This window comes from Balearica regulorum, chromosome 8 (assembly GCF_011004875.1).
Source record: "Balearica regulorum gibbericeps isolate bBalReg1 chromosome 8, bBalReg1.pri, whole genome shotgun sequence".
NCBI classification, from domain to species: Eukaryota; Metazoa; Chordata; class Aves; order Gruiformes; family Gruidae; genus Balearica; species Balearica regulorum.
Window position 1 is genome coordinate 19,230,293 of NC_046191.1, and position 23,642 is coordinate 19,253,934.

Sequence of the window (23,642 nt, forward strand, 5' to 3'; positions counted from 1 at the left end):
AAATTTCTGCAGCTTGTCTCCTATCAGAATCTCACACAGAACAAATAAGAATGATAAATGGAGGTGCAGCTATCTTTAATGTGAGGGTGAGACACAGGAAGGTAATTGATTTGCTTAGTGGGATTCTATGCACAGCATGCTTGTGTTCTCATTCCCATTGTTGATTAATTTACTGATTCCTGTTCTTTTAAAGGGATTAATAGTGGGAGGAACAGAGTTTTCTTGTATGTGTGAATTACTCTTGAGCTTCCTTCACAACTGTGATCCTGTGACAGTTTTTTCATGCACCAATTAAATGGTATTATGCAATGTGGATGTCAACTTTCTCATGAGAAAAGGAGGAACCACCACAGTTTTAAAATAAGGGAGGGACACCTGAAATTAAACCACTGACCACTGAAATGAAATCTTTTAAAGGAGAGGAGTCAAGACCTGCAGTGGTATGGAAGGTAGGGCAATCAAGGGATCAGTTTTAAATTAGTGTAACTCATACGTTACTCAATGAAATAGGATCTGATTGATTACAGCGGAAACGGGTTGGTATTATGTTATACTGCTTGTTCTTTCGCTTGCCAGCAGGTGGCTGTCAAGTTCAGGAAATGGGTTTCAGCTGGATGTGTTGAAACTACTGAACTTTATGGTGGTAATTCAGGAACCACTTTAAAATTCCTTCAATGATGTCAACCAGTAACCCATGATACTGATTATGTTCAAATGTTAAGTCAGATTTTGCACAACTCCATATATATTTGTGTTTCTGATCATAATGCAAAGTGAGATGATAATAAAATATTTTGGTAAGTCTGAAAATGGGTGGTGCTGATCCTTAGCTACACATTCATCCACTATTCATTTTTTTTACAGCTTGAATTAGTACCATGACAGACTCTCCATCTTTCCATATTGATACAATATGTCAGTCCATACACGCTGCTTGAAAGCCACTAGCTAATTGATGCAGATAGCAGTTACTATTCAAGTCTTTGGTTATTATCTCAAAACTAATAATCTTTATGCCTGTGGATAATATGGTAATGAAAAATTTTGACTGTCAGAATTGACCATACTGATACTTAACTCTGCATATTTGATAAAGCTCAATGTTCTTGTAATGTAAGGAAATGTACATGGGTATGGGGCTGGTGGGAGAATGGAGAAGACATGGGTTCGGTGAACTGGAGATATCAGAAATTAAGTTAGCAAAGTGCTGGTGTTCCTGGTTATGTTTTGATAGAATTCTGAAAGTATATGCAATGAAAGCAAATGGATTTATAGTATTCAAGCAGGTAATGCAAGCATTAAAGAATTGAAAATCGTATTTTGAGATCATGATTTATGGGTATTCCCTGATACTTTGCAATTGTCCAGCCTCCAGCCTGGGACAGTTGTATGTTATCAAAAGGAAATACAAAGTTGTTATGTGATAGTCTTATCTCACAGGAATTTGCTTTTTTCCAGTGAAGCAAGAGGCTGTTTGTACTTAGAATATTGCTAGTTGATGCTGATTGACACCACATTTTGTCTGCTACATATGGCATGGAAAGATGTGGTCTTGCTATAGTGCAGACAAAAAGAGTGAACACAGGATATTTCCTAAAAACAGATGGAAGTTCTCATTTTCCTCCTATTTATAGCTGATGTAAGTAGTGTCCTTTCAGTTCTGTTATCTGATCACTGGTGATGTCTTTCTGTTTTGCTTGTTGAGACAAAAAAACCCCCAAACAACATACCTTTCTTCTGTTACATAAAATGCATTTCAGTACGGACTGGAAAAGATAGGGGGGTACAATTCTTCCCACAAAAATTCAGAGAGAGGAGAAAAATCAGGATTGGGGCACCCTAAGCAGTGGCTGAGGCTGCACTAATAAGTGCAGTTTTTCTTCTGCCTTGAAGCAGGGGTGGTGCGGTCTGTCTAATAGCTTCCTGCTAATTTTCTGTTTCAAAACCAGACAGTACTCAGAGTAAAACTGTAAGTTTATTTTGTCTAATAGTTGAAATAGGAACCCAATGGAAGTAAGCCTCTAGTCAGATGCACAGCTACAAACTCTTTGCATACTGCTGGTTATGGTTAAATAACCAGACTCTGGGAGACAGGGGAAGACTGTGGAGAACTCAGCACAAGCTGAAGTGTCAAGACATCTATTCTTTTGTCTCAAAGTACTTCCTGAGCTGTAAAGTAATGATTATCTGCTCACCACATGGAGGCGTTATGAACATTAATATTTTTTTAAAATTAGAGCGCTTAAGAGTGCTGGTGATAGGGGAAATACATGTGTAAAGGAGGGAGGGAGCTAAATTCTTTTAGTTTTGAAGCAAAAAAAAAAGATAATGCTTAGGGGTTTTGCAACACTTCATTTTCTTTGTGGAGTAAAAATCCAATTTTAATATGACAAAGAGACTGCTGGCTAGCAGAGAACAGGATTAATGGCACCTCACACTGAGAAAGAGATATTTGGAAGTAATTTGTTTGGTCCTGCTGATTTTTGTGGCAATGGAAAGCTAAGCTGCTTCTCTCTTTAGAAAGTGTGCCCACAGGGAGTGCCAGACAGCTTTTCTGCCACTCCAAATTAATCATGCAAGTTGTTGTTCTGCCAAGATAATATCCTTAGGTACACTTGTAAACTCAAGTAGATTCTGTTGAGAAGTGAACAGAATTAACAAAATATATAACTATTGTAATAACTGGAATGATGTGGATTCAGTCTAAAAATAAAATCAGGCAGCTTTCTTTTAAAGCCTGCATTAATAGTCAATGATGGGGAAAACAGCTAAATACAACAGTAAATTTTCTAAGCTAAAAATAAGTTATTGTCATCTTCCAGAAAATGCTAATTGTTTACAAGGATACTAGAACAATGCAATTTATTCATGATGCCTTTGCTGTGTGTAAAAATTACTTAAATACATCTTTAATATATTCTTGAGTCCCTTTAGTGAGACTATATCTTTTTTTCTTTTCCCCCCACTCCAAGACTAATTTTTTTAAGGATGTGAGTAGAAGAATAAAAATCTGTGGGGTAATATTTGTTTTATTACTTCTAGGCCTAGGACCAATTGCAATCCCTGATAATGGAAACAATGTCAAAATTCTAAATGATTAATTACAACATTTCTGGCAATATCCTGCGGAGATGCAGTAGCCTCTTTCCCTCATCTTACAGCTAGGTCATTTCACATCCTGAACTGCTAAACTGGAGGAGAGCATAGCTCAGTACATAGATGGGAATCTCCTAAAGCAAGAGTGTACTCAAGCAGGAAAAGGGCCTAATGATGGCTGATTGGAGGCTTCTTGCTAAGCTGAAATGGTAAGTGTTATGCTGCTAAGATTTCTGTTTTATTTTTAATGAGTTAAAATTTTATTTGATCACATGGTCTTAATATATTGTTTGTGAATTCCAGGTTCTGTGATAACTTAGATAAGTGCTTTTTGTCTTTTAACAAAATTTTAATCAATTACCTTTGTAGTTTATTATTGTAATGAGCTTTAATCTTCTCCTTACTGATGAAGAGGTGGCTTCTAGTTTAAAGGTGAAATGCACATCTTCGTATACATGCTTGATACATGTATATGTACTTCTGGTTTTGGAAGAAGTACAGTTTGAAAGCAAATTAAATATCAGAAACCAATCTTGACAACAGTTGTACCCATATTTCAATTATAGCACTAATAAAGGCACTGAAATCTGTTGGCAAGAAATAGGCTTTGCACTTGAATTTTTTTGAATCCTGTAGTATGATAAATGTATAAAAGGCATTAGGGAGGTTTTTATCCTATGTTGCACAGACTTTAAAAGCTCACAGGGGTTATTTTTGTTTTAAAATAATATGTCCAGATTAGATTAAGAAATAATTACTGCCTTTTGAGGAATATCAGAAGCAATCATTCCTCCATTTCCCTATAGTGTATATATGTTGTCCAGGTCTCCCCAGTCTGTTTTATTTACTTTACCTGAAGAAGCCACAGCTGTTAGCAGTATCTCAGATAAATGTGAACTATATCCTTTGAGTCAGATTTTGTGCTAATTCTCTAGGGGTGTTTCTGTGTTGCACAATGAAGGTCCAAGATCTGAGCTAGTTGTGAAATGAACTGGTACAACGAAATGGCTCATCATGCTTCCATGCAGAAACAGTATGTAAATGTGTACAGCTTCTGGCCTAACCAGCCTTACTTCCGAAGTCTAATTGTTAACCTCTGAACACGATTCATTAACCAGACTGCAGTAGTGCTCTAATGCAATGATAAAGTTTCCTATTCTGGTGCTAGCTTGTTCAAAGCCTGTTCAGTAATATATTTTGATTGCTCCTCTTTATAGTGTACATAAGCTCCTAAAAGGTAGGTATAGCCCAGAGGCTGCTGTGATAACACCTATCTTATTTTACACAGTATTTCAGAGCAGTCTCTCAACCTGTTCTGGAGGTTGTGAAGTTACCCAGAATCTCTGCAACATCGTCCAGCTCCTGATGCTTGCTTTACCCTAGAGCTGTTAAGATGATTTTCGAAGAGAGCTGCACAGAGAGAAGGAATCCTGTTTGTCCTGGAAAAACCTCTCATTAGCTAGAATTCAGCTTTTTAAGCATTACTGAGAAGCTAAGTATTGTATTTATATGCCTATGATACAAGCTGTAGTTTCCCTCTAAAATGGCTAGAGATCACTATAAAACATTCAATTTTGTTATATTGCTCTGAATTGAAAACAAATCTTGACATGTTGAGAATGTTGGCCTTGCACATTTTGCAGAAATGGGAGTAATTAGTTAATTCTTTAATTAGAGTTCAGTAAAATACCTGAGGATTCAGGTATCAGTCAACCAACCACAAATAAATATATATATATATATGTCACTTTGAAACTCTCTTGATGTGTTTCATGCAATTAAGGGCCAGTATTTCAAATCTGAGTACCAAGTAAGTGTGTGACTTTCAAAGCTTTTGGATCCGTAGATCCAGAATTTAGGATCCATTTTCTAGTAGATTAATTTTCAATACTCCATTGGGGCTTCTAAGGTTGAAAATTAACTCGAGTTATTTTTTTAGGGTTCATTTTTAGATATCTAAGCTGAAACAATGGGAAGGGTGAGTTTTCCTGAAATGATCAGAAAGAGAAAAATCTTGGCTCTCCTGAAGCCAGCAGCAAATTTCTAATTCACTTAAATGGTCAGGACTGTCACCCCCAGTGTTTGAAGGTTCAGAGTACATTTGGTTCTCAAAATTATGCTTTTTTTAAAAAAAATGTGCCAAATCAGGCATCCAAAACTGAAGATGCCAAGATTATTGGGTGCATTTGTAAACCTTGGTTAGGACACAGTAGAATATGGATTAATGCGTGACTAAAGATTTCAAAATCCCTTTTTCTAAAATTATTACATATGTAGCAAGTTATAGCATAGGGATTTAAGAGATATATTAAAAAGCATATAACATTAGCAAATTATTTTAATTTTTACTTAATTATGTTTTGAACCAGGTTATCTCATTGTATCATCTGATTATATTTTTTGAAGAATTGTATAAAAGTGTATGGTGAACTGGTAGCTAAGCACAAAGTTGGCTGAAGTTTACAGTGTTTAATGGAAATTTTTTCCTCATCCTGAAAGGCATGTAAGTTGAGTGAATTCAAATATATATTTATTCATCATTTTTGTAATTTATTTATTTCTGCTTCATTACCTGAATCCTGAACAGGTACTCTGGTGATTTTTAGTAATGTTATGGTATCTACAAACTGAGTTAATATGTCAGACTTCAATTGAAGTGTGCCCAAGTGTGGAATTTAATCTTGAGTCTAAAATTTGGGGGGGTTATATGACCACCGGCTTACTAAAATGTATAGGCCACCACAGCATGTGGCACGCTTATTCATTTTGTGGATCCCCACAGACCAAATGCATTTCTTGTGTAATCTGACTAGTTTAAACATTTCACTCCATAAATTACATTGTTGATCTGTAATCTTATCTGCTTATTTTGATACATTCCGATGTTAGTATTAATCTAATACAATGATTTCATATAGACCCAGAAGAACTTGCGTTTTTATTTCATATGGAAAAGACGACTAAACCTAAATTAAGCATGATGCAAAGGAACATTACCTGAAATATGGCTGGGAAATGAAAAAAATAATTGGATTTAAGTAATTTTTTTTCATGATATAGAGACTTAAGACAGCAGTATTTTCAGAGTTTTTATTGCAGACTATAGAAGTGATTTTAAGTAAAAATGAGAGGAAAATCAAGAAATTGATGCCGGGGGGGGGGGGGCGGGATTTATTTTGTGTGGTTTTCAAAGCCTTGGCTTTTTATTAGTAGCTTCATAACAGACATTTTGTGGAAAAAATAATCTTTGACAAGGATTTAATACCCTTCCTTTTCTAGTTGCTGAGGAAACTCCCTGTTGCAGTCACTCAATATGATTCATGCAACTACTCCATCAAAAATGTTATTTTTCCTCAGATGCCAGCCTCGCATTTCCTAACTTCTTGATTTATGATTGACTTACACATCTATAGGGAAGGGAAAAAAAATTCCGTATTTTTTTTCTCTTCCTCGCCATCGTGCCAGGTGAGGAGGGTGCGAGACCCCGCCGGTGCGCAGCCGGGACTCCCGCCTCTTGCCCGGGCGTGAGTCAGCGCTTTCCCGGGGCAGATGAGGAGGCCTCGCAGCCGGGCGCGATACAAAGACCTGGGGATTCGTTGCCTCCTCCCGCCAGGCGCCCCCTCCTCGTTAATGAGTAACGACACAGCCGGCAGCGGGAACCGCTCCGCCCCGTAACGCCCCTCCGCCCCGCGGCCGTTGGGGGGCTCCGTCGTACGTGTGGCTCCGCGGGAGGCAGGCCGGGACCGACTTCCCTAGGGAGGCCCCGCGGCGAGGTCGGCGCCCGGCCGGCCTCCCTCCCGCGGCTCAGCAGCCTCACCCCGTCCCGTCCCCCCGCCGCCTCCGCCGGGCCCGCCCCTCTCCCAGTCTCCTCCGCGGCTCCCCCCCCCAAGCCAGGCGGAGCTGGAGCTGGGAGCGGCGTCGTTTCTTGCCGCGGCCGCCTTTCCCAAGTGACCGAGGGCACCGGTGCTGCCCGGCGGGGACCCCCTTTTCCGGCCGCCGCCCGACCCCTAATCCCCGCCGTCACTTCTGCTGGAGCCGGCACTGCCCGCGGAGCAGCCATGAGCTGGGGCACGGAGCTGTGGGTGAGTCCCGGATCGCCTCTCATTGTGTCTGGGATTCGCCGCCTTCCCTTGTCTGCTGAGGCGGCTTCCCTGGGGGAGGCGCGGAGCGGCCGGAGCTGAGGCGGTCGCTGAGGCGCTTTGTTCGGCGCTGGGGCGGCGGACATCGGGCAGGGGGGGTGGGGGGGAGAGGCGCTGAAAGCGGCGGAGGGAGGTGGCGTAAGCGTTGGGAAAGGGGAGCCGAGGAGGGGCTGGAGGGGCGGGCGCCCAGCGGGGGAGGTGGGTCGGGGAGCGCCTCGTCTGGGGTGTGGGTGCGCGCGCGCCGCCTCGCGCGGCCATGGCGCTCACGGCGACGGCGGGGCGAGGCGCCGCGCGCCTCGCCCTCCACCGTTCGCCCGGTAACGGTCGCAGCAGGTCGGACTTCTTTGTGTGCGCCTTGTCGGCTTCCCCCCCACCGCCCCCCCGGTCTTTCTCTGAGGCGAAAGGAGGGGAGGGCTCTCTGTGCGAGGCGGCTGGGGTGGCTTGGGGCGGCGGTGCCGGGCGGTCGCGGGGCTACTCCTCAGCCGAAAAACACCGGACTGCTCTGACGAGTAAAGCGGTTTGAGCTGTTCGCCCCTAATTGGAAGCAGCTATTACATAGCTTTGTCTCTGAGAGTACCCTAGAACACTGGCTAATTCTGTATTGTATCTTACTCTTTTAAATGCGAAGAATTGGCAGCAAGGAGACAGACAGTGTCTGTGCGCCTGAGTCTGTGTTGCGTTAGATCTTTTCTTAAATCTCGACTCCTCCTCCGAAGGTTTTTTGGCTCTGCCGAGAGCAGTAAAAAAGGGGCTTCTCCCGGGGGAATCCGCCGGAGTGAGGCACAGCGATGTCTGCTGCAGGCAGTTGTGGGGTGTTTTATTTTCTGTCAGATTTCCTACTGTTGCTGCTATAACTGGAGATGCCACTGATCGTGGCAAAGCTTAAGCAAAAAAAAAAAAAATGGTACCAAGGAGGATTTAATATCGCTGTTTTAAATGCTGCCTGCCCTTCGTCTATTTGCTTTTAAAGACCAAAGACTGTGAAGCACAGACACTTGCCCTCAGAAAAAAAATTATAGAAAGCTAAACATTGCACCATGAAGTCTATTCAGGAGCTCTTAACTTGGACCTAGCATTTTATTTCCCCCCCCCCCCCCCCCCATTTGAAGTGGAATTAAATTCCTTTATCAGTAGTTTCTAGTAGAGGACTGTTAGTCTCTAGAGGAGCAAGGATCTGCTCAGGACTGAGACAACTCGTTGCCCGGGTGAGCTGGGGAGTCCAAGGCTGGCCGAGACGTTGCAGTCACTCTGTGGGTGGGGTGTAGGAGTTGGGCCAGAGAAGGTCCTGAAGCCACCTGCATAAGTCGTGTCTGGCTGTGCAAAATGAAGATGTAGTAGCTTTGCATCAAGTGTACTACGTGGAGAAGCCTGATTTAAAGGTATTTAGGAGTTACTTTAGTGTTTTGTACAGTACCTTGTACTTAATTAGGATTTATAGGCATGATGAGAATTCAGATAAAAACCACGATGTACTGACAGCACTGCTGTAACAAAACTGAAATATATGGAGTAGGTAAAAGCCATGATTTATATTGACAGCACAAATATAGCTTGTGCTTGTATATACTGCAAATGAGAGATTGTAGGTCAGTGTTTTGGAAGAGTGGGGGTTTGCATTTTAGGAGAGCACTGAATTTTCTTCTGTAAGCACTTAAGTGTGTATCGCTTTAGAAAACAGAGCTTTAGCTTACTTACCTCTGTTCACATTGGCAGGCTTTTATTTTTGTTTTCTTTGTTCGGCTTGTAAATGACAGTTAAGGTTTTGTAGTCTATCTTGTATTCAGTTTTGTAAGAAAGTGTTTATCTTCCTTATGTGCTTAAGTATATACAAAACCGTGAATTTTGACCTCATCCTTTTAATGACAGGCATTTCAGTCACAATGTCATGAAAGTTTTACTGCAACAGTTTTATTTCAGCAAAATGTAATATATTTTTTGCTTGATATCAGGAGATATGTGCAACTCTACACTAATGAGGTAACTATGCATAAAGTGGTCTGTTTATAACTAAACAACTAGACTCTGATAATACAAATTTTTCATTAAAGTAAACATGGGTGTTTTTTTTCTGGTGAATCTAGTCATACTTTTTTAAAAAAAAATCAATTAAGGTTATAAAGCAAACTGTTTCCTTAGTTGGAAAAATGTTACTCTTACTGATTGAAAAAAATATTGATTGTTTAATTGTTTTATGAACTCTGTTGGGCAAATAAAGAATATATTTTTTCAATCTGGCACAAAATTAAATTAATTTCAAATTAGCTTAAATCTAGGTTAAAAACAGAAGGAAAACCAGTATTTGTGGAGCTTCAAAGACAGGGCTCTGAACAAGGAGTAAATAAACTATTAGATGTGCTTGTGTTCTACTGCAGCTTTTCCTTCATTGTTCCCTCTTGCTAGCATTAGTGCAGCTTCAGAAGGCAGACCAAGCCACCCTGGGTTTGTTACTTGGCAGCAGGGCACTAGCAACTCACAGTGTTAAGAGTTTCCAGGTGCAGAGAGTTATTCTGCACAGGTTTTCTGGAGGCCTCGTTGAGCCTAAAGTTCTCCCTCATTAGTGCTTGCACTTGTGGTCATAAAGTAGAATTTTTCAGGATTAAGACTGGTATCTAGATGATAGTTTTTTCAGAACATTTGCAAATATGTATGTAGGCTTTGCTGATTCGCTGATGCAAATCTGATGATTTTGTATCAGGTGTTTTAATACCTCCTTAACCCTGCCTTCTCAAATTGTATCTCTTCATGCTGATTATTGGTATTTTACCAACAATCAACTGATTATTGGTAAAAATTAGTATTATTGGTATTTTACCAATAATCAACTGGAATTTACCAATTCACAGTTCTGATTATTTTTTTTTTTTCCTGGAGTCTTTATGCTAAAGCAAAAAGTGTGCATGGATGAATTTAAAGACAAATAAGGAGCCAGAATTTAAATTAGGAGATTAGGAAAGCATCTCATGTCTGGTATTTATGTGGTATTTATTTAATATGACTGTTCTAGTATTGAAACAATGCATGTTACTCTTATTTAATAATTGGTTATATCGGGGCATGACAAGGGAAAGATTTGCTTTGATGGGCCAGTATTTTCTAATTCTTTAAATTCTGTAGCTGCTATTTCTGTTTGTGGATTATGGGCCTTTTTATTTTTTGAGCAACCATTTGTATCAGTACACCACCTTTCTCTGAAGTGGGTGTGCATTGGCCAAAATATATATGTCTTGAGTAGGCTGAAGTAGATGGAGGCGCTTTGTGCTTTTCAGTATGTCTTGGCTAAACAGCATGCTCCCTGTTGTGTTACCGCTTTCAATTATGAATGTATTTCCTTTGATAGCATTTTATGAAATAATGTGAATTAATAATAGTAAAATAAATGTTGATTCATTTAAGCCATTCTGTCATTAGAACTGTTTCATTCTACAACATTTTCTATGCTGTGTGAAATGTGTTTCCCTTTGTATTCTTTTTTATCACAACAAAAAAATTTGATCAATTTTGAAAGTATTATTCCACAGATAATTTTATTCTCATGAGTGCATTTATAGTTATGGTCACTCTGAAGCATATTCCTTATGGTATGTCCACACAAAAACTAAGATACTTCAGTGAACTGCCTTGCATGATCATATTCTCTTAATGGTGAGAACAGAGTAGTGAGAATTGGGAAGTCTAGCTTTCTGTAATCTAGTTGAAATTATGCTGCACTTCATTAATAATAGAAAATTGCCGCTGTTTACTTAGATATGCTTTTCACAGTTTTAACTTTTTTTAACATGCTTTTTTCAAATACAGCATGCTTATGTTCACCTCATGAGCAGTAAGAGGATTTACACATTAAAGTTCTGTACAGATTTGCATATTTGCTTAATAAGGTGCCCCTGTCTGACTTCTGTCAAACTGTACTGCAATATCCAAGGCAAGAATAAATGAATGGAACTAAAATTGGGGGTTTTTTTAGTAACTTGAAATATTTGGAAATAAAAATTATGGATTCTAATATGTTAAAGAATCTACTCAGTGTGAGCATCTGTTCAGTGTGTATGTTTCTGTACATCTGGAGTTCTTTTTGTGATGAGCATAAAGTCTACAAATAACAGTAACAATATTTAACAAAATATATCTGGTTATTGTCATCTTGGGTTTTTGTTCAGTTGAATATGTAGTGCATTTGCTTTGATGCTAAAGGCTGACTGAGCTTTGGAGACTGGAGGGTGGTTGATAATGAAGTTCTTGGTTTAATGAGTGTAGGCAAGTGAAACTGTGATTGGCCCTCTGAAGTGGCTTCCTTGGAAATTAATTAAAGAGTTTGTGCTGTCTGTTTAAAAAAATCAGGAAGGATATTTTTCAACTTTTGATGCACATTCTGTCTTTCGAACCTCTGTGAACCCTTTAATAGCAGTTGGCAGAAGAAGAGTTTGAATACTGTGTCAGAATATTTTCAGTCTGTAAAACCAGTCTAGCCATCTGTTTCTCACCTCTTGATAAATATTTAAAGCAGAAGTTTTGCTGAGGGCTTTTGTGCTAAGATTTTATGATTAAAAAAAAGGCTATAGAAGATTTAATGATACTATTGTTGTGAGCTCCTTGGGGCCAGAAGCACATCATCTTTTATAATTAAGAAACCGCTGACACTATAGAATACTATTTTAGAAATGAGTTACTTTTGACCAAAGAAAGATCAAAGTATATTTGGTGATGTGCTCTTTTTAATCTTTCCTTAAACAAAATTAATTCCGTGCATTAACTCAAGTTTTTATTTACAAGAATATGAAATAATTTTCAGTTGAATCAGCAGTTTTTCAAAAGCTGTTAAAAAATTTCTTAAGCTTTCGATGCCTGTTTCAGACATTGTTTCCTTCTTGTTTTAAAATCATATATTTTCTTCTTATAGAAGATGATAAATTGTGTGGTAATGTTGTCTAATCTTAAAAGTTGCCAAGTTTAATTATATGGAAAATGTCCACAGAATGTAACTATGAAAAACTTGACTTGAAAAAGTAGCTATATTTTTGTTCACTAGATTAGAAAAATATCTTTTTTTTTAGCTAAATTTTTTTTTCAAAGCAGTTGGAAAATGAAAAACCTTTCTCTACAATTAATATGACTAGGTGGTTATGTAGTCAGTAGCATTGTTAATGCTAGTAAATTGGGGTGTTTTTTTTAAACAGTTAAAAACATTGAAAGTTATTCTAAATATCAAACCATATCCCATGTGGAAATTCTTCTGTGCTTTTGAATCTTAATCTTTCATAAGCGTCTTTTCTGTGTTAAAGGCAATATTCTATTTAATACGTAGAAGTTTGTTAGATGAAACCTGGATGTTTTTTTCCCAGATTTCTCCTTCAACTTAACCCAAAGGTTGCGAGCAGTGCTACATATGGATTCTCTTGTCAGTGTTCTTGCTGTTGTGATCTGCAAGTGTGTACAGGGAACGTGTCTTGTGGCTAAAGTATGAAATTACAACGTTTTCCAGATGCATGGGGTGGCCATACATTTGCTCTGTCGTGGGTAAGATACTGGATAAAATGCTTAACCTCTGTGAGGTTACAGTCTTTCACAAGGAGTATTATGCAGCTTATCTCATCCTTGTGAAGACCTCTGAGATTTCCAGATAGAAAGTTATGTAAGGATTAAGTACTTGATTATTGAATGTGTAGTTACTTCAGACTCTGGAATGAAAACAATTGTATCGAGTTTTAGTTAGAAATAATGTTTGTCCGTATTTTTTCCAGCAATTGTCTGGTTCATAAACATCTGACCTTTTTACTGATTTTTCCAGGAAGGGGTGTGTCATTGTCTTGAGACTTTATCAGTTTGGTTTTGATGTTGAACATAATTTAATTTAAGAATACCTACATGTTTCTGCCCTTAGATATCTGTTTAGAAAGTGTTTTTTCAGTTTTGAAAACCGTTTGTCACGTGATACTTATTAGGCCCCATTTGTATATGTACTTGGAAATGTGTATGCTCTTCAAGGAAGTTTGCACAAACATACATGGGACTGTATGTTTGGAATGCTAAAATGCTGGAAAAATATTTCTGTCTTTTTAAAAATGTAGGTAATATCCTTGTTCATAATACAAAATCTAAGAATTGCCTGTATCAAGATTCGAAATGCTGTAGCTGACAGTTTGTTTTCCTGAGTTAGAATAGCAGGAGGTTGTTTGAGATTGCAAGGTCTTTTATCGCAACCAAGCAGAAGATTTCTTTAAAGAGTGTATCTGTCAAAATAATCCTTTGCAACAGCAAATTAAAGCACGAGTAGAGAAAAGTCTGTTGTCAATGTGTTCAGGTTTCCGTGCTTTGTGAGGGATGTCCAAGTAGATAAGATTTGTGCTTTCAACAGTTTGCAAGTAAGTACTGGAAGACAGAAGGGTTGTGTTAATGCTTGTGTAGAGTTATAACTGATGCTGTAGACCTACTGAAATAAGTCTAAAAGTTCATTTATATATTTAAATTAGTTCTTATACTGGATTGATCTGGGTGAGACCCTCTTATTATTAATACGGTAATTAAACACTTCAGTCGTTAAATTTGCAGAGCAGTTTTTTAGCATGCTTGGTAAAGCCAGTAATCAAGTAACGCAGGGTTGGTGGGTGAGGTTTGGGGTTTTTGGGTTTTTTTGTTTGGGTTTTTTTTGAGTGGAAGTTCTTTAAGACATTTCACATTAAATTTTCATTGTTCATAGCACACATGTGCATACTTTTCCTTGCAACTTGGAATTCTTTTTGGTAGAAAAAGAATTCCCAGAAGTCTAGATATGTTCGGCTTTTTCCTTATGTTGGTGAACAAATTGTTCAGTGAAAGCTGAAATTCCAATCAGCTTGTTTCATTTTGCCCCTAGTGAGTTTACGTACCCCAGTCCCAGTGCTCTCTTGGCAGAAAGCTTAGAGGTTCGTGTTCGGATGCATGTCAGTGCTTCAGCTGGTTGGGAGGAGAAGGAAAAAAATAGTACTATACTAATGAAAACCTTCTGGTTTTCATTAAAATGCTCACCCTCTACACTGACTTTGTTTATGGAATTATCTACAATAAATTTGTTTGTCTTGGTTGCTGGTTTTTTTCCACTGCAAGTTCTATTTTAAGAGGAGAGTGGCAGCAGTATTGTATTTCTGCTAGGTGACAAGAACAAGAAGGGTCTTAATTTCAGGTGTACTTACTTTTCTGTGAGTTTTAATAGTTAATAGTTTTTGTTAATTTCAGTAGTACTGAAACTTGAAACAGTTACATGTGACATTCATTAGTACCTTTTCCTTGATTTTTTTTTTCTTTAGTCAGAACTCTGCTTCTGCTTTGTCATTTACAATAAAAAGGGCATTAGACTGCTAGAACTGCTTTCTGGCATTGTGGTTTGTATCTAGATTTGGTGCTTTTTACATCTTTGAAAGGAGAAGTGCAGTCTTACAGTTAGCTAAAAAAATGCTAATATTGCAAGACCTGAACTTTTCTTGGGCTTTACTGTGGAATTCTTGTGTGGTCTTGTGCAAATAAACTTATTTGTTGTCTCTGTTAGTTGGATTGTAAAATTGGAATGAAGTTTGGGGTTTTTTTAAAATCAAATTACTCTTGTAACAATATCTGCATTTGTAGAATACTTCAGCGTTTTTTAATGTGTAAGTGCAAAGTAATATAGTGTTTTAAAATGTTAGAAGCAAAACACAAAAAGCATCAAGTTCTAATAACTTGTCCTGATTCTCATTGATCAGACTGTCTACTTGAAGTAATCATTTAAAATTCTTCACTTGAATGGGTAAAATCTGCTGTGTACTAACAAGAAAGTTCACCATTTTATCATAGTATCTGTTCATGTAATGCTTACACTTAGCAAGTATTTGTTTAGGAGGCAGGTACTGTGCAAATTACTTCTCACTGGTTGGTACACAAGAAATAGTACAACATGCTTTTTTTTCTGTAGTTCCGTGTTAAGTAAACAATATTTTTTCAGCATTGTGCAATGAAATGACATCCACTTGATTTGAGTTTGGAGTGTTATTTACGTACTGAAGAACTTCTAAAATATGACAGCAATTGCACTGGAGAGTTGTGAGGCAGTTTTACTTTTGGCATGCTTGGGGGAACCAGATTTGAGTGAAGGTGATGAAGATGGGTGTGTGTCTTGCATCTGTTTATGCTTTGTAAGTCCTTTGGAAAGGCAGCATATGATTGCTGGATTCTCTCTCATGGTGGGTGCCCAACTCAAGAGGATGTGTAAACCTCACCTTGTAAATTCTGGTTGGCAGAGTAACTGAGGGGGTTTTCTTTAAATGTGGGTATGCTTCTTGTACACTTAGTTTTTCTCCCAGATGTTTCATTTCTTTCAAAAGAGGTAAATAATGTTTTACTTTTCTAATAATGTTTTCAAATAAGCATTTGCTCTAGGTGGCATAGAGTTTTCTTGTGGCTGTGAGTAGGAAAATAATTGATATGTATGAACCCAAGACAATATCTGTGCTATGATGCAGTTGGCTTTCTCTGCAGTAGAGGAATATTACGGTAGAGGAAGTTGCAATGTGTCTAATGCTCAACCCTTTTTTTCCTATAATAAGGGAATAAATTGCTCCTGTTTTAGCTATTTGTTGTGACGTCTAATTGTCCTGCATTTCCCCCCCTATTTATATGAAGTCAGTCACAATCAGAGGGATATTTAGAGTATTTGATATGTCATCAATAGTTGGAGTGTATTTCATGCTTGTATGTATTTAGTGCCTAGAACCATTAGTCACATAGTGGGCTTGTGTTGTGCTGTGTTCTACACAAACACAGAGCATAAAGACCATCCTCCATTCAGTTAAATTTTGATTCTAACAGAAGATGGGCCATTTACTGATCATGCCAAATTACAGAGTTGTACAAAACCAAATATTACTCAGCATGATGGGCAGTGATCTCAACTGCAGCCTTGCAGGGAAAGGGTAGCAACAGGGTGGACCTTTGTCATGTTTGCAGGGGATTAGCACGTAAGAAACCTAAAAGAATGCAGGAAATACTTGTTGAAATGTACGAGGGAGCGTTGGAGTCTCCTGAAAAGCAGACAGTAATCCTTTGGTATAATGAGGTAATAGAGGTGGAATCAGTCAGCAGTGCCCTTGAAAATTAGATTAGAGGCTAATGTTTGATGCAGTAGAGAAGGATGCAAAGAGACAGGGAGAGGTAACATTCCAGAAATGTATGCAGGTGAAATTATAATCTCTTGATAGCAGAGAAGAGGATGTTGCTGTAACTGAGAAGTGAGATAAAGAATGGATAAAAATTGCAGCTATTGGAATGGTTAGGAAGAGACTGATTTTCAAACAATGATGTAGAAATTATTAAGTCTTAGGATAGAATATAGATTGGAGATTCAGGAAAGAAGTTAAATGCTCAGGTGAAAGAAAAGTTAAAGGTTAAGACCCCAGTTTATAAAAGGTACAAAGCAATAAAGTGCAGTAGCTGGTAAGAGATGATGCACATTATCTGGATTTTAATAAAATATGTTTTATCTTAGTTTTTCTCTGAAAATAATTTCAAATTCGTGATTAGTAAATGGAGAACTGTATGAATGCTCATTATTGAGGACTAGTAAAACAATTTTGTTCTGAAAAGTCAAGTATGGGTTCCCCTATGCCCCTTAGATCTACTTTTATTTAGATCCTAATAGTGCAGATACTTGTATATATATTTAATTTTACCAGTATTTGTTCATTTTGTGAGCAAAGGTCTCACAGGATCAGTGAAACTCATTAATGTGCTTGAGAGTAAGTATTGTATACCAGGAACTTTTCAGAGCAGATTTTTTTTAAGAGAGGGGGTAGTTGCAAAGCTGATTAAATCTGCAGATACTCTGGTGATATTGCAGTACTAATGCATTTTTCACCCTGCCCAGCTCCTTCAGTGTGTTTCTGTGGTAAAATGTGCAGTATATCCTGAGTTACCACTTTGTATCTTAGCTTCGTGACTCTGCCTGTAGATTGTAGTTGCTGAACTGCATTATTTAAATCAGCAAAAATGAATGATTTGTGATTTTCTTTAATTATTGAATGAGATCGTTTTCAGGTTTATGAGCTTTGACTGCTGTAAACTAGAATTTAGTAGAACAAGGATATAGGTTAGTACTTGGATTTATGAATGGTGAAAATTGTACTCTCATTATTTAGAAGTAATTAATTAAAAGTTTTGTTTTAATAACTATTTATTAACTGAGGAATTTGCTAAACAGTGATAACATTTGAAATCTGTGCAATATGGTCAAGAAGGTGTTACAAATTTATTTGGAGGAGGGAAAGAGAAGGATGAACTTGTGTTGAAAGATTCTTCAGCATGATGTAATAAAGCAGGAAAAAACAGGCTGGAATATCTGATTGGGTCTTGTATCTAAGAAGATGGCATGTTTCAAAGAGAAAAACAGAGTTTCTTGAAAATAAATAGTAACTTGTCAGGAATATCCAAATGCCTGGGATTTTTCTGCTTCGTAAGTAATGCAAGGGGAATGTAGACTGTACAGTTCCATGAAACTTAAATAGAAATGTCACCATGTGAGGCAAGCCAAGCAATTTTGTGAGGTATCCTGACTCTTTGGCATGATACTCAAATATTCATTCCTGTAGCAAGAGGTGTGGTGCTCTGATTAAGTCTTTATGTTGAGACTAAGGAAATAGGGGTTGTGGGTTATTTGTTCTTTATTTTGTAAAAACTGTGAGGCCTTTTGTGCCCCTTGTCATGTTCTCATTCCTGCTGAAGCATTGCATTCATATAACCTAGATTTTTTTAAATTTACCTCCTGGAGTTTGAGACACTATTAGAACTGAGTAGTTTTTTTCCTGCCTGATCTCTCTCTAGTAACAAGGGCAAATTCTTTCTAAAATGGCTTTTTAAGAAACGTTTTTACTTGGGTACTGGTGCTAGGGAGTGTAATGATTATCTCTTTCCAGGAACAATGTTGCGGTTCCTCAGTGCTGGCCCAGCACTTGAGAGATACCAGTGCGATTTCCCCAGTTTCAGCTTTATCTTCTGCATTCCTGAGAGGGAAATAGTGAGGTAGGAGGAGTTGTATGTGACTAAGAAGTTTTAACCAGAAGAAACATCCTATCAAAGGGTTGGAATTGGAGTCTTGTCAAACCAGGAATTGGTTCTCTATGTTACAACCTTAGTAGGTGTAAATAAAACCAATGATGGGCTGTGTATGCTAAGCTGCTGTTTGTGCTTGGATGGCTTAGCATCCAGTGACTTTCAATTACTTTGGTTCTGAGGGGATGCCATTTAGTTTTGCTGAAATTTCAATAGTTGAACTGAAGTAATTTTCTTAGAGGTTTAAAATAAAATCTTAAAGATGAGATGCCAGTGGTATTTATGCTTAGTGATTCTTAGATAAAACATTTTTCAATGTTCAGTCTGGTTTATACTGGAAGACTGTTATTGTGGGCTGTGTTATGGATACATCTTGACATAATTTGTATGAAATGCCTTGCAATTTTTGAGAAACTATGTCATCAACCAAAGGTGATAGTACTGAATGGCCAGCATTCATGCTTTTTTCAATAATAAGGTACAATGAAGTATCAGTGTTTCAAACACAAGTTTCAATCCTGAGTTTTAATTCTGAAAGGAGAGCTGTTTCATCTTTATACAGACCTTAGGTAGGAGTACTGCTATTAGTTTGCCTATACTGGATGCTGGGAAACTGAGAACAGTGAATTTCTGACAAAGACCATATCTGTCAATGTTTCTTATGATCTTGATAGACTATTTGTAGTAGTTTGTACTTAGCATTTCAAACTTTTATCATGGAGGCACAATCAGACTGTAAGTCAAACCTGAAGCTTGTGGCTTTCGTGATTGTTTTTCTTCCTTAGGTCATTGGAAAAGAGGCTTAATTTTTTGCTGACTTCTGTTCATTTGTGGGAAGAGGATCATGCTCCTGTATCTCCAAGCTAATCTGACAGTTGTTTGGATCTTGCCTGTGATACTTTTAGGACTGGTACCAGTTACTCTGTTAGAAAGACAGCATAGCTTTTCATAATGTCATTTCTTCCTATCCTTTCTTAAGTTGTTAATTCTTCTCAATACAATACACCCTCAAACTTGTTAATAATTTCAGTGGATTTATAGGTGACTTTTCAGTAATTAATTTTACCGTATGTCTGTTGCGGAATGCTTTCTCTTCAGTTCTGGTTTTATATATATATATATTTTGTTCGTTAAACATTGAGGAATGAGTGATGCATATGTTTAAACTTCTGTAAATTTTTGTCTTGTTATTGGTCAGGATAATGACATGGAAAGGAAAGACAGAACACTTGCAGGCTTCATCCATGCTAAAGCAATCAATGTAAACCAGTCTTTCAAATGTTGTAAAGGGATTTTTGTTCTTCAGGTACACAAATTGTCCTGTCAACTGTATGTACATACGAAAAACGCCTTGCATCTCTCATATCTGTAATTTCAGGTGATGAGTTTTAAAGCATTTCTTCAAGAGCACTTTGCAATTTTTTTTTCATTTATTTCCAGTTGATTTCAATTATCTCAAGTTAGTACAGTATGCAGTTTAACCTCATTGCAAGAAGGTGGTGGGGGTTTTTTTTGAGATGTTACTATATTTTGTAGAGACCTGATGAGAGCACGTGAAAAATCTAAATAAAAATCTACATATTCGTGTCAGAAGTAAAGAGCTTGAGGCTTTAATTGAAGTTGGATCCTTTAGCTTTCAATATTCTTTGCCACTGAAAAAGCTAATGCAATAGTAAGTTTATACCAGGAACTGGCACCCTGACATATTAAGCAATTTTTTGCCATGGGATTCTGCTTTTCTTTTTCCTGAAAACAATTTCTTTATATCTTCATTTGCCAGAAGTTCCTAACAATTGCTCCATTTTTAGTTTGTTTAGACTATCTTCTTGTGTTATTTTTATTCATAATCTTTTATGTCTTTAGAGTTACAATTCATTCAGTTGCTTCAACAGCATTAGTTTCTGTCTTCTGCTTAGTATTAACTTCTATTTTATGAGGAAAGTAGAAGAATAAAGAGTTGGCATGGCAAGTTAACAATGAAGAAGTACCAGTTATGTAAAGTTATGTGTAAGAAGGCCATCTTTTGGGGTACAGCATGCTTTATGATACGTGCAGTTTTCTTCTGGGCTTTTTATGAGCTGTGGTTTATCATCTCTATTATATGGTATAAAACTTCTGCAACATCTTAAAAAGGTGTTACTGAAGGCTTTCATGTTAATATTTCAGCAGTCTTTCATAATCAATACTGCCATATGAAGAACACTTTTCTGCAGCCATCACTGCTTTAACTTTTTTGAGTGGAAACAAAGGTAGAGATGTTTTATATAGTGCTTAAATGTGCAATTTATGAGTTTATCTTTTGGCTTTAAACCTCAAGGAAAGTATATGAAAAGACACTTCCAGTAAAGCTGTATTTAATAATAGCTGATGCAGAAGGTAGTACAGCTCATCCAGTTACATTCATCTGGCTAGAAACAGTTTACTGTCTCAATTGCAAGTAGTTTATTTGAATTATATTTGGTATGCTGTTACCCTACATTAATATTAAGAATCCTGAGTTAGCTCTTGAGAAAAACACCTTTATTCAGTATTTTCTCCATGATTTTACATGCCTGATTTCACCTCAGTATTTGTGTACTAGTTGTGCATTTATCATTGTTGTGGCCCAGTTTTATTGCTATTCAGTATTCTGCTGTAGTTACTGGGAATCTACTTGTTTCCATTTGAGTTCTTTACCTATTACATCTGTTCTATTGCAAAAAAGCTATTATTAGTTTACACATTGCAGTTGTAAAAAGAGAGTTGTTTCTAAGAGACACAGATTCAGAAATCAGAGATGAATATGCAGATGTGCTGGTAAGTGTATTGTGTAATCTCCTGTTTGTTGAAATGGGGAAAACTGTTTTGCAGCATGGGGAAAAACATTTTAATTAACATTTTATTGTTGAGTTTGGAATCTTTGATGTGAGATGTTTGCAGTACTCGTGAGCAACAAAGTTCCCTATCAATCAAAACACTTTATATAGGCTTAGTTAGAAGTATGATTATTAAGATATTAGTATATTGTTAGTATATTGTATCTCAGCATGATTTTAAAACGCAAGTAGAACAATTGAAACTAACTTTTAGAGCTGAAGGTAAATGTTATTACGGTATAGACTTACTTTTCGCAATTCAAGAAACACCAAGAATTTTAACCTGAGTTTTGTGCTGTTAACATCAGGGTCGCATTCATTCAAGTGACTTGGGCTAAAATCTAGTTCTCTGGATGACTCTTTCAGATGGGAAGATCAAATTGTAAGCAGTATTCTTTCTGTTGTGTTTTTATCTCCCTATCTAAATCTTTCTAGACTGTACAAGGTTATTTTCAATTTGCAGAGAAGTGAAGTTGCTTTGAAGTAAAGAAATAGAAGAAATCTAGCATTCTGAATTAAAAATTTTACATCGAGGATTTAGTTGCTAAAGAGATGTTTCAGGATATTGCTGACGGTTTAAGATAGAAATATATTCTTGACTCTTACTTGATTCAGTTTTGCTACCTTTGTTTCAGTTTATGAATTTACTTTGGAGCTGGAGAGTGGAGATACTTAATCTTGGTACAAAATACTATGTAATGGGTCTTAGTTTATCAGCGAAATACTTTGTATCTGCTTTTTTATCACGTGAAAACAAATTTTACTGTCACAATAAACCTTGTGATTTTTTTTTTAATGTGAATTGCCTGTTCTGCTCTTGTAGAAGTATAATAATTTTGCTTATAGTTATTAAGCATTTTAAAGCAACTGGGAAATCCTTCATGTGACTGCTTTGTGATATCATATATGATACAGAAGAACATTCAAAACTTATGTTTTGATAAATGATCTTTTAAGCATTTTAAATATTTAGTACTTTTCTGAGACTCATGGGGACAATAGTTATAAATAAAAAACATTTATGACAGTGTTCTTCTCCTTTGCGGGAATGATATGTAGTTGTCTTTGAACTCTTTTCTTGAGATTTTCTTGCTTCTGTTCCAAATCATTCTCTTCAGAAAAAATGGATGGCTGGGGAGTGTCTTTAGTTTCTTCCATTTCCCATCATATGCTAAAGATGCATTGAATTCAGGTACTGACACGGATAAGAAAATGACTAATTACATTTTATTTTGTTTGTATTTATTTTCTTTTTAAAAGATAGGCATAGATTTACACATTGATAGTAATGATTTATAAAATAAAAAAAGAGCTATTTAGGGGAAAGGCACATCTCTTGCATTTTTTTCTACCACAAAATCCTGATGTATTTTTGATTACAAATAGACATCCTTTAATCACTCATTTGAAAATGTTTCTCCTAGGATATAAAGTGTTAAGGCTCCCCAGATACGAAATACCGATTTTTCAGTGGGTTTTTAATCAAGCTGCTAATGATAAAAACAAAGTTGGAGCTCCCATATGCAATTAGATGGTTTCAGTTTTATAGTCAATGTAATAAGAAAAGACATAACAGTTTTCTTCAGTGTAAAAGAAATAGTGTTGTGGTTTTGTCATTATTTCATGTTTTATTCAATATTTGAGGCTGATTCTCAGAATTTATTTAGCATTTTATGACAGTTCCTAGAGCATTGATTATTTACTGAGATTTATCACTTATTGTTTAATATTTTGCTATTTTAATTCCCTGGGGATTTAGTGAAATAAGAACTTAGTACATGAGTAGCACTTCATGTTGAAGAATGAAATTACAAATAGTTGGGTTTTCCATATAGAACATAAAGAATGTGATGTGGCAATGACATAAAACACAGGAGAGGTCCCATATCTTTAGTCAAGAAAAAGACTATGCCACTTCTACTTACAGGTTGATGCGTAGTAAGGAGTGTTAGTTTTATAGGGTTCTTTGATTAGAACTAGATTTTGAAAGGGAAGTACAGTGATTCGTAGTGAGTTACTATGGTGATCTGCAACTGAATTTTGAACTACATCTCCTGTATATTGTTGAGCACTTTTTACTGTTTTGCTCTTTATTATTTCTGATTTGGTAATACTGAAAAGTCATTTCTCTCATGAAAGAGACTTGTTAATTATTTCCTATGGTAGCAGTTTTTCAGTGGCTGTCATCAATGGACCAAACTGCTTTGTGTGGAGTATAGAATTAACATAGTGTGTAAAATGTTGCTGTTAAATTGGTTTCCCAAAGTATTTCTTGATTAGGCCAGAGAGAAGGTTCTCTGTATTTGCCTATGGAGTAAACAATAGGGTAAATTGTGCAAGAGTGGCTTAAAGAAGGAATTAAAAGGGAAGTAGTAGATGGACAGGAGATGAAAAAATTAGATGATGATTAACAACTGATCCTGAGAAATTATGAGAGGGCAAAAGTGGCCAAGACTCTTCTGTTTCAGTCCCAGGTAAAAGTACCTAGGTTTAATGCTCGTTTATA

General features: G+C 37.0%; 1 protein-coding gene across 6 annotated transcripts in view; it reads left to right on the forward strand.

The window, feature by feature from the left end:
* The first annotated feature begins 3,286 nt into the window (after positions 1-3,286).
* FNBP1L (formin binding protein 1 like) overlaps positions 3,287-23,642 on the forward strand; it is a 61,525-nt gene continuing 41,169 nt past the window's right edge. For 2 of the 6 annotated variants that reach the window (XM_075759951.1, XM_075759950.1), the window contains exon 1: positions 7,484-7,568. Coding sequence is in view for 4 of the 6 variants with exons in the window: in XM_075759952.1 (XP_075616067.1) it covers positions 7,155-7,178 (24 nt within the window). In the remaining 2 variants the exon portion in view is untranslated. Of the gene's footprint in view, positions 3,306-6,957; positions 7,179-7,483; positions 7,569-23,642 lie in introns of those variants that run through there. The other 4 variants (XM_075759949.1, XM_075759952.1, XM_075759946.1 and 1 more) reach the window with 4 other exon arrangements.